The 11,579-nt window shown below is 44.3% G+C and overlaps 1 protein-coding gene across 1 annotated transcript in view; it reads left to right on the forward strand.

Moving 5' to 3' along the window:
- LOC137376913 (uncharacterized) overlaps positions 1-11,165 on the forward strand; it is a 158,162-nt gene extending 146,997 nt beyond the window's left edge. The window contains exon 39 of the mRNA XM_068045868.1: positions 6,993-11,165. Within this exon, the coding sequence (XP_067901969.1) occupies positions 6,993-7,273 (281 nt within the window). The 3' untranslated portion in view covers positions 7,274-11,165. The remainder of the gene's footprint in view (positions 1-6,992) is intronic.
- The last annotated feature ends 414 nt before the right edge of the window (positions 11,166-11,579 follow it).

Genomic DNA, 11,579 nt, shown 5'->3' on the forward strand with positions numbered 1-11,579 from the left:
AAAGAGCAGAGGTCCCAGAACAGATCCCTGCGGAACACCACTAGTCACCGAGCTCCAGGCTGAATACTTTCCAGCTACTACTGTGGAAGTGAGCAGAAAGGCATGGCACTATGCTTGATGGGAAATATAGCCAAGTTAGGAATAGTAGCTTTGCTGAGCTTTGATTTTAAGTGGCAGAAACCACAATGAAATAGTTAAAAGTAAAGGCAGAGTGTGTGAGACAGTAAAGACTAGCCGACACTGGTAATTGCAAGGACATCTGTTCTTTATGGCCTGAGTGTATGACTCCCTGTGGTTTGAAGTAGATGGACTCATATGAATCAAATGATGTCCATCCCTGTGTGAGTGATAAGGAGTGCTAGGCCCCTCTTATCTTCGTGAACTGCCACTACTTGATGTTGCTGCAGACGGCACGAAACACTCAGGAATGTACACCTAATAGAGATAGCAGGATGCGCCGCAATTACTTGTCACAGGATAGAGACAGACTCATGATCCATGTAGGGAGTGAGACCAGCATGGTTATTGATGATTCCTATGCTCTTGTTAATTAGCTTGCTTATCCGTTTTGTTTTATCTTGCTGGTACAAAACAATATTTTATTAGTAACAAATATGTATTGAGAATGGAGTGTATTGTAACCTCAGTAACAGATGTACTACATGTCACCACGTGGGTGAAGTTGAATTGTACCGCACTGATTGGTTAAACAAGGAGGTGTAGCATGAATCTTAATGTATAAACAGTGGTACCTGTATCACAAACTTTACTTACTCTGAGGGGGGGGACCCGACAGACTCTGGTGGAGTCAGTGCCGCTGTTCTCAGAGTAAGTCCGCTGGCGACTGCGCAAATAAAGTAATTGATTTTACCTACACATCCGACTCAGTATATTTACTGAACCAGACTGAAGGCAAAAAGAACTCAGATTAACACTACCACCCTCTGTCTTCTATGGGCCAGCCAATTCTGTATCCAGACAGCCAAATTTCCCTGTATCCCATGCCTCCTTACTTTCTGAATGAGCCTATCATGGGGAACCTTATCAAACGCCTTGCTAAAATCCATATACACCACATCCACTGCTCTTCCTTCATCAATGTGTTTTGTCACATCCTCAAAGAATTCAATAAGGCTTGTGAGGCATGACCTGCCCCTCACAAAGCCACGCTGTCTATCTCTAATCAAACTATGTTTTTCCAAATAATCATAAATCCTGTCTCTCAGAATCCTCTCCAATAATTTTCCCACTACCGACGTAAGACTGACTGGTCTGTAATTCCCAGGGTTATCCCTATTCCCTTTCTTGAACAAGGGAATAACATTTGTTGCCACCCTCCAATCATCTGGTACTACTCCAGTGGACATTGAGGGCGCAAAGATCATCGCCAAAGGCCCGGCAATCTCTTCCCTCACTTCCCGTAATAACCTTGGGTATATCCCGTATGGCCCCGGAGACTTGTCTGTCCTCATGTCTTTCAAAATTTCCAGCACATCCTCCTTCTTAACATCAACCTGTTTGAGCATATCAGCCTGTTTCACGCTGTCCTCGCAAACGACAAGGTCCCTCTCACTAGTGAATACTGAAGCAAAGTATTCATTAAGGACCTCCCCTACCTCCTCCAACTCCAGGCACAAGTTCCCTCCACTATCCCTGATCGGCCCTACCCTCACTCTGGCCATCCTCTTGTTCCTCACATAAGTGTAGAACGCCTTGGGATTTTCCTTAATCCTACCCGCCAAGACTTTTTCATGTCCCCTTCTAGCTCTCCTAAGTCCATTCTTCAGTTCCTTCCTGGCTACCTTGTAACCCTCTAGAGCCCTGTCTGATCCTTGCTTCCTCAACCTTAAGTAAGCTTCCTTCTTCCTCCTGACTAGCTGTTCCACATCTCTTGTCATCCAAGGTTCCTTCACCCTACCATCCCTTCCTTGCCTCATCGGGACAAACCTATCCAGCAGTCGCAGCAAGTGCTCCTTAAACAACCTCCACATTTCTGTCGTGCATTTCCCTGAGAACATCTGTTCCCAATTTAAGCTCCCCAGTTCCTGCCTAATAGCATTGTAATTCCCCCTCCCCCAATTAAATATTTTCCCATCCCGTCTGCGCCTACCCCTCTCCGTGACTATAGTAAAGGTCAGGGAGTTGTGATCACGATCACCGAAATGCTCTCCCACCGAGAGATCTGCCACCTGGCCTGGTTCGTTGCCAAGCACCAAATCCAACATAGCCTCCCCTCTAGTCGGCCTATCTACATATTGAGTCAGGAAACCTTCCTGGACACACCTGACAAAATCTGCTCCATCCAAACTATTTGCACTAAGGAGGTTCCAATCAATATTAAGGAAGTTGAAGTCACCCATGACAACAACCCTGTTACTTCTGCACCTTTCCAAAATCTGCCTCCCAATCTGTTCCTCCGTGTCTCTGTTGCTATTGGGGGGTCTATAGAAAACTCCCAATAAAGTGACTGCTCCTTTCCTGTTTCTGACTTCCACCCATACTGACTCAGTAGACAAACCCTCCTCGACGACCTCCCTTTCTGCAGCTGTGATACTATCCCTGATTAGCAATGCCACTCCCCCACCTCTTTTACCTCCCTCCCTATTCCTTTTGAAACATCTAAACCCCGGAACATCCAACATCCATTCCTGCCCCTGTGATATCCAAGTCTCCGTAATGGCCACAACATCGTAGCTCCAAGTACTGATCCATGCTTTAAGTTCATCACCCTTATTCCAGACACTTCTTGCGTTAAAATAGACACACTTCAACACATCATACTGGCTGCAACTTTGCCCTGTCAACTGTCTAACCTTCCTCACAGACTCTCTGCACTCTGTATCTGCCTGTTCCACAGCTACCCCATCCACTGATCCGTAGCTCCGGTTCCCATCCCCCTGCCAAACTAGTAATATTCTTTCTCTCTCTCACTCCTCTCTCTCCCTCGTTCCTTATCCTGTCTTTCTTTCTCTCTGTCCTCTCTCTCTCGTTCCTTCTCCTGTCTTTGTTTTCTTCACGTTCCATCTGGAAGGTTCTCTCTTTCTGCCCCTCCTGGCTCTCTCTCTCTCTCTCTCTCTCTTTCCCTGTCTTCTAATTCAGGTTTCCTTTGTTCCAATTGTATCTTTGCCAACAGTACCCTCTCTGGGTCTACTTCTAACACTGCCTCTGCTTCTTCAGATTCAAGGGAAAAATGGTTGGCCACTAGCCTTAGGAGTTCAGACTTCCTAACCTTGCCACGTACAGTGATCCCACACTGCTCAGCCATTTTTCTCAACTCCTTCATAGACAGTGCTTTTAACTGATCCCAAGTTACTTCACCCTGGCTTGGAGAGCAACTCACTTCAGTGGCAGACATGTTAGCTTTCAATCACACACAACCACAAGAAAATCTGTATTGAAATTTGCTCTTTTTGATTGGGAACAATTTGGCTTCCCACTTCCAATTTCTCTTGTTCGTCTGTGGGTAAAATTTCAAATGCTAGCACCCAAATTTCTGTTATGACCAGGTGGGAAATGTGACTAGGAGTCTCATGCTATCTTTTTAAAAAAATTTTATTCATTCATGGGATATGGGCGTCACTGGCCAGGCCAGCATTTATTGCCCATCCCTAATTGCCCTTGAGAAGGTGGTGGTGAGCTGCCTTCTAGAACCGCTGCAGTCCATGTGGGGTAGGTACACCCACAGTGCTGTTAGGAAGGGAGTTCCAGGATTTTGACCCAGCGACAGTGAAGGAACGGCGATATAGTTCCAAGTCAGGATGGTGTGTGACTTGGAGGGGAACTTGCAGGTGGTGGTGTTCCCATGTATTTGCTGCCCTTGTCCTTCTAGTTGGTAGCGGTCGCGGGTTTGGAAGGTGCTGTCTGAGGAGCCTTGGTGCATTGCTGCAGTGCATCTTGTAGATGGTACACACTGCTGCCACTGTGCGTCGGTGGTGGAAGGAGTGAATGTTTGTAGATGGGGTGCCAATCAAGCGGGCTGCTTTGTCCTGGATGGTGTCGAGCTTCTTGAGTGTTGTTAGAGCTGCACCCATCCAGGCAAGTGGAGAGTATTCCATCACACTCCTGACTTGTGCCTTGTAGATGGTGGACAGGCTTTGGGGAGTCAGGAGGTGAGTTACTCGCCTCAGGATTCCTAGCCTCTGACCTGCTCTTGTAGCCACGGTATTTATATGGCTACTCCAGTTCAGTTTCTGGTCAATGGTAGCCCCTAGGATGTTGATAGTGGGGGATTCAGCGATGGTAATGCCGTTGAATGTCAAGGGGAGATGGTTAGATTCTCTCTTGTTGGAGATGGTCATTGCCTGGCACTTGTGTGGCGCGAATGTTACTTGCCACTTATCAGCCCAAGCCTGGATATTGTCCAGGTCTTGCTGCATTTCTGCACGGACTGCTTCAGTATCTGAGGAGTCACGAATGGTGCTGAACATTGTGCAATCATCAGCAAACATCCCCACTTCTGACCTTATGATTGAAGGTAGATCATTGATGAAGCAGCTGAAGATGGTTGGGCCTCGGACACTATCCTGAGGAACTCCTGCAGTGATGTCCTGGAGCTCAGATGATTGACCTCCAACAACCACAACCATCTTCCTTTGCGCTAGGTATGACTCCAACCAGCGGAGGGTTTTCTCCCTGATTCCCATTGACCTCAGTTTTGCTAGGGCTCCTTGATGCCATACTCGGTCAAATGCTGCCTTGATGTCAAGGGCAGTCACTCTCACCTCACCTCTTGAGTTCAGTTCTTTTGTCCATGTTTGAACCAAAGCTGTAATGAGGTCAGGAGCTGAGTGGCCCTGGCGGAACCCAAACTGAGCGTCACTGAGCAGGTTGTTGCTAAGCAAGTGCCGCTTGATGGCACTGTTGATGACACCTTCCATCATTTTACTGATGATTGAGAGTAGGCTGATGGGGCGGTAATTGGCCGGGTTGGATTTGTCCTGCTTTTTGTGTACAGGACATACCTGGGCAATTTTCCACATTGCAGGGTAGATGCCAGTGTTGTAGCTGTACTGGAACAGCTTGGCTAGGGGCGCGGCAAGTTCTGGAGCACAGGTCTTCAGTACTATTGCGGGAATATTGTCAGGACCCATAGCTTTTGCAGTATCCAGTGCCTTCAGTCGTTTCTTGAAATCACGTGGAGTGAATCGAATTGGCTGAAGTCTGGCATCTGTGATGGATGGAGAGGAGGAAGCCGAGATGGATCATCAACTCGGAACTTCTGGCTGAAGATTGTTGCAAATGCTTCAGCCTTATCTTTCGCACTGATGTGCTGGGCTCCCCCATCATTGAGGATGGGGATATTTGTGGAGCCACTTCCTCCAGTTAGTTGTTTAATTGTCCACCACTATTCTCGGCTGGATGTGGCTTCACCTGGTCTTATTGTAACAGGGTTTAATTTTAAACACACTGTGTTTTGAGCTCCCCCTTTGTGAATCCTTGTTCACAGTTTTCCAATTATAATGCAAAGAAATGAGCATAAACAGGCTTCCCCAGGTTTAAAGAAGAAATGTGAAATTTATTAAACCTTAAAACTTAAACTCTAATATGGTTAACGCCTATGGATATACGACGTGCACACGCGATACACACATGCAAATAGGGACAGAAAAGAGCAGAAGAAAAAATAAAATGGAGAAGTTTGAGGCAGTCTCTAAAAGGGGTTTCTTGTTACTGTTTCTGTGTTTCCAGCTCACTGTAGACAGCTCTTACTTTTCGTTAGGGCCCTGTATTCTTCTTAAACCTTGTTCACTATCGGAGACTTTTCTGTCTTGGAGTTCATATGTCTTCAATGGTTTCCAAAGCTAGTGAGAGTGAGGTAAGAGCAGACAGGAGAGAGATCTTCTCAGTCCAGGAGAAAAGTGCTTTCTCAGTTCAAATCTGTGGCAAGTTCAAAAAACCAACAGCCAACAGTCATGTGACTTAAACACTTCTTCTATGTATTGGGGAAGCAAAGACTGGGTCCTCTTGTTCCAACACTGTCTGTTACTAGGTAAATGTCTTTCCAGTCAGGCGCTTGCAATTTTAAGTTTTAATGTTCATGTGGCAAAATAATATGTGCCTCAGTCTTGGCCAGTAGGGGCTAGCCTGACAGTATTTTGAAAACATTTTAATAATTACTGACGTTATTGGATTGATGTCTCTTAATGCAAACCAAAGATGATTGTGTGCAAATACTGTGTTGTAATTTTAATAGTAATGCTGGGTTTGGGCAATAAGGCCCTCCCCCTCCCCCTACCAACCACACCCCACCATACCGCATGTCCAGGCCACACTAATTATATCACCTTATATATTCTTCGCCCAGCGCTTGGAAAAATTGGGACTGGCACAGACATTGCATGCTCTGCCCATTTCTCCAGAAAAATTGCAATCAGGTTCCTGCAATCTTCTTAGGCCACCAGTTTGAATATTTAAGCAAATTCCCTCCCTGTATTGGGCAGAAGTGATGGGTGCCTATTTAAGGGCCTGTCTGAAAATCAGGTGACTAAAAGGACCCAGGAGTTTCTTTCTCTGCTAGTTGCCTAGTCTTAAGGCAAAGAATTGGTGATTGGGAATTAAAAATCCCCCCATGGTGTCTAAAATGACGAGTATTATATACCCAACTACTAACAAAACAAAAATTCCTTTATTAAGCATAAAGAATTAATTTTTCCTCCATTTACTGTGTGGAAATCATTCAGCAGGCACCACGACATTGGCGTGCTGCCTGCATTGCAATGAATGGGCGCGGGACAATTTTGCATTTGGGAGCTATCCAATTTAGCCCCCATGATTGCTATCAAAGTTCACTATGGCTGAGTTGGTGTTCTAAGTCAACCCAAGACTACGAAGGGAGCTACAAGGAGATTCAAAATAATTTTACAAACTGCATTTTAATTTAATAAGTAGCTCAGTGGATTGTGTTTGAAAATAATTTTTACATTTTGTTTTGCTGAACTTCATTAATTGTTGCTTCCATAAATAACGTGAGAATTCAATCTTGTTTTGTTTAGGAATGCGCAGGCTTAGGAAGGTTCTAGAAGAGCAGGATTCAGAAATCCAGTCTGTTGAAAAGGGGCCTAATTCTGATTCCGAGAAGAGAACCAAAACTGCTGAGGATGTCATAGAAATTGGCGTTCAGCCTTCTCCACCAGATCCTGCTCTTGATGATCTAATTGGACTTCTACGTCAACAGATCCGAACAACCGACTGGCTACAGAGAAACACAGCTGAACAGTTTGCTCAAGAGAATCCAGAAGTCTATGACGTATTCTGCAAACTTGCAGAGAAATAATCTTCACCTGTAATTTCAGAAAATGCATTAAGTGGATTGCATTAGTGATTACTCTCAAATTTGCAAAATGCTTGTAGGCTATTTCACACAACTCTCCCACATTTACTGATGGATTGGTAACACGTCTCAACACTAAAGTGGTGCTGTATAACACTGCCGGTCTTTTAAATTTTTATTTTTTCATCTCTCTCTAGTTTTTCCTGTGCACTCGTTCACCATCCGCAATCCAAGAAAGTAAATTTAAGACTGTAACCAAATCCTCTCGTCTTACCATGTGATGCATTCAAAAGTTTCACCTGCACAAGATTGTAGCATTGCCAATACTCACAATTTCATTAATTAATTTTGAATTGGGATAAAAGAGTCAGGAGAGACAGAGGAATAGAAGCTATATATCTCTGCCCTTCTATCCTGCAGAATCATGTACATGAAAGCAATATCTTGAGTGTTTGCAATGACTATATGACCATACGAGTTTGGAGCAGAAGCAATTAGGATGCAGGGTAGTGGCATATAGAGTTTTCTGTGGTAAAGAAACACAGCATATTCTGCGGTTGCCCTGCCCTGGCTTCTTCTGATGTCCACTTCATGATTGAAAACTTGGCTTTTTGATTTCTTCCAATTGAAAATAATCTGAAATTTCCCTCCTTAGTACTGTCATCCATTCACAAAAAATGTCCCCAACCAGATCTTCTAATCACATATTGCTAAATCGTACAGAACTATAGTTTATTAAGTGATTTTTATTTAACAATGGGCCAAAAAGAAGAAAGATTCTCTATCCTGTCGTGCTTTGGGTAAGATGTTATCGTTGATTATCTCTGCACCTATGCTGTATAGCATGCAAAAGAATTTCTGTTTTTTTTTAATCCCTTTGTGTAAGATTGAAACTATTGCAGGGCACTAGCACAGAGCAATCTGACCATTCTAATATATGGGTCCCAAAGCATCACAGAAAGGGGAGTGAATGTTCCCCCCACCTGCAGTGAATCTAATCAAATATTACAAACCAGCATTCTAGGTACCAAGATACACAAAGATCATGTACAATGTTCACTACCATGGATTCTATCTGCACCTATTAAAAGAACAAGGCAATTACTTGCTTGTAGACTAAAGCTACAGGTTCAGTTAATTTTATTTCTAAACTTGACTAAATTTGCAGAGTAGCTATCTGTAGAGCTTCAGATTCATTATTTTCAGGAAGACTGAGTGTTAACAAATATCATCTACATTTGGAAGTGTCAGAAAAATTATATCTGCAAAAAGTCAGAGAGGAGGGTAGAGTTTGGGTGTCACAGTGATTGAGGTCATTGCATGTTGTAATCACTCTGTCTCTTGTGGATTCCCCACTTGATTCACCCACTATTGGTGGCCGTGCCTTCCACCATCAAGACCCGAATCTCTGGAATTCCATTTCTACTGCTCTCTGCCACACCACCTCTCTCCTCCTTTAAAGATATTCCTTAAAACATGTCTATTTCCAAAGCTTTTAGTCACCCATCCTAATATCTCCTCCTTTGGCTCAATATCAATTTTTGTTTGATTATCCTCTTCTAAAGCACCTTGGGATGTTTTACTATGTTAAAGGTGCTACGTCAATACAAGTTGTTTAGATTTAGATTTAGAATTTAGAACATTACAGCACAGTACAGGCCCTTCGGCCCTCGATGTTGCGCCGACCTGTGAAACCATCTGACCTACACTATTCCATTTTCATCCATATGTCTATCCAATGACCACTTAAATGCCCTTAAAGTTGGCGAGTCTACTACTGTTGCAGGCAGGACGTTCCACGCCCCTACTACTCTCTGCGTAAAGAAACTACCTCTGACATCTGTCCTATATCTTTCACCCCTCAACTTAAAGCTATGTCCCCTCGTGTTTGCCATCATCATCCGAGGAAAAAGACTCTCACTATCCACCCTATCTAACCCTCTGATTATCTTGTATGTCTCTATTAAGTCACCTCTCCTCCTCCTCTCTAACGAAAACAACCTCAAGTCCCTCAGCCTTTCCTCGTAAGACCTTCCCTCCATACCAGGCAACATCCTAGTAAATCTCCTCTGCACCCTTTCCAAAGCTTCCACATCCTTCCTATAATGCGGTGACCAGAACTGCACGCAATACTCAAGGTGCGGCCTCACCAGAGTTTTGTACAGCTGCATCATGACCTCGTGGCTCCGAAACTCGATCCCCCTACTAATAAAAGCTAACACACCATATGCCTTCTTAACAGCCCTATTAACCTGGGTAGCAACTTTCAGGGATTTATGTACCTGGACACCAAGATCTCTCTGTTCATCTACACTACCAAGAATCTTCCCATGAGCCCAGTACTCTGCATTGCTGTTACTCCTTCCAAAGTGAATCACCTCACACTTCTCCGCATTAAACTCCATTTGCCATCTCTCAGCCCAGCTCTGCAGCCTATCTATGTCCCTCTGTACCCTACAACACCCTTCGGCACTATCCACAACTCCACCGACCTTCGTGTCATCCGCAAATTTACTAACCCACCCTTCTACACCCTCATCCAGGTCATTTATAAAAATGACAAACAGCAGTGGCCCCAAAACAGAACCTTGTGGTACACCACTAGTAACTAAACTCCAGGATGAACATTTGCCATCAACCACCACCCTCTGTCTTCTTTCAGCTAGCCAATTTCTGATCCAAAGCTCTAAATCACCTTCAACCCCATACTTCCATATTTTCTGCAATAGCCTACCGTGGGGAACCTTATCAAACGCCTTACTGAAATCCATATACACCACATCCACGGCTTTACCCTCATCCACCTGTTTGGTCACCTTCTCGAAAAACTCAATAAGGTTTGTGAGGCACGACCTACCTTTCACAAAACCGTGCTGACTATCGCAAATGAACTTATTCTTTTCAAGATGATTATAAATCCTATCTCTTATAACCTTTTCCAACATTTTACCCACAACCGAAGTAAGGCTCACAGGTCTATAATTACCAGGGCTGTCTCTACTCCCCTTCTTGAACAAGGGGACAACATTTGCTATCCTCCAGTCTTCCGGCACTACTCCTGTCGACAATGACGACATAAAGATCAACAACAACGGCTCTGCAATCTCTTCCCTGGCTTCCCAGAGAATCCTAGGATAAATCCCATCTGGCCCAGGGGACTTATCTATTTTCACACTTTCCAAAATTGCTAACACCTCCTCCTTGTGAATCTCAATCCCATCTAGCCTAGTAGGCTGTATCTCAGTAATCTCCTCAACAACATTTTCTTTCTCTACTGTAAATACTGACGAAAAATATTCATTTAACGCTTCCCCTATCTCCTCTGATTCCACACACGACTTCCCACTACTATCCTTGATTGGCCCTGTTCTAACTCTAGTCATTCTTTTATTCCTGATACACCTATAGAAAGCCTTAGGGTTTTCTTTGATCCTATCCGCCAATGACTTCTCGTGTCCTCTCCTTGCTCTTCTTAGCTCTCCCTTTAGATCCTTCCTGGCTAGCTTGTAACTCTCAAGCGCCCTAACTGAGCCTTCACGTCTCATCCTAACATAAGCCGCCTTCTTCCTCTTGACAAGCGCCTCAACTTCTTTAGTAAACCACGGCTCCCTCGCTCGACAACTTCCTCCCTGCCTGACAGTTACATACTTATCAAGGACACGCATTAGCTGCTCCTTGAATAAGCTCCACATTTCGTTTGTGCCTATCCCCTGCAGTTTCCTTCCCCATCCTACACATCCTAAATCTTGCCTAATCGCGTCGTTGTTGTTTACATTCTCCTCCCAATGTCACTAATATTAAGGTTTCCTCTAATCGTCACTCTAGATGTGCTGTGCTAATTGTATTGTAAACATTCTATTATATAATGCGTTTACAATTTCACGAAATAAAGCAAACATAGGAAATATTATGTAGTGTTTTGAAAATTGCATTGTACATATTGTTCACCTCGGTCTACAATACACATATGAGCCAGCAGAAGGAGCTGAAAGTGAAAGTAAAACAGAATAAAGAAGACTCCATTATGTTTAACAGTCATTATCAGAAGGACATAAACGTGATGGGCTGGATTTTACTAGTGCGCCACTGATCTCGGCGGCGCACTTAGAAAATGACGGTCCGCGCAGGTCCGTCACGGAGCCGCGGCGATATTCAGCACGGCGGCTCACTATAATAGGCGCGATGCGACATCCCCCCCCCCCCACCCCAAATGACGTGGTGGGAACGGGATTTCCGGCGCCGATATCGGCGTGGTTCAAGTGAGTATCAGGTGCTGAGGCCTATTTAAAGGGCAGCCAGTACAGTATTA

This window comes from Heterodontus francisci, chromosome 14 (assembly GCF_036365525.1).
Source record: "Heterodontus francisci isolate sHetFra1 chromosome 14, sHetFra1.hap1, whole genome shotgun sequence".
In the NCBI taxonomy this organism is placed as follows: domain Eukaryota; kingdom Metazoa; phylum Chordata; class Chondrichthyes; order Heterodontiformes; family Heterodontidae; genus Heterodontus; species Heterodontus francisci.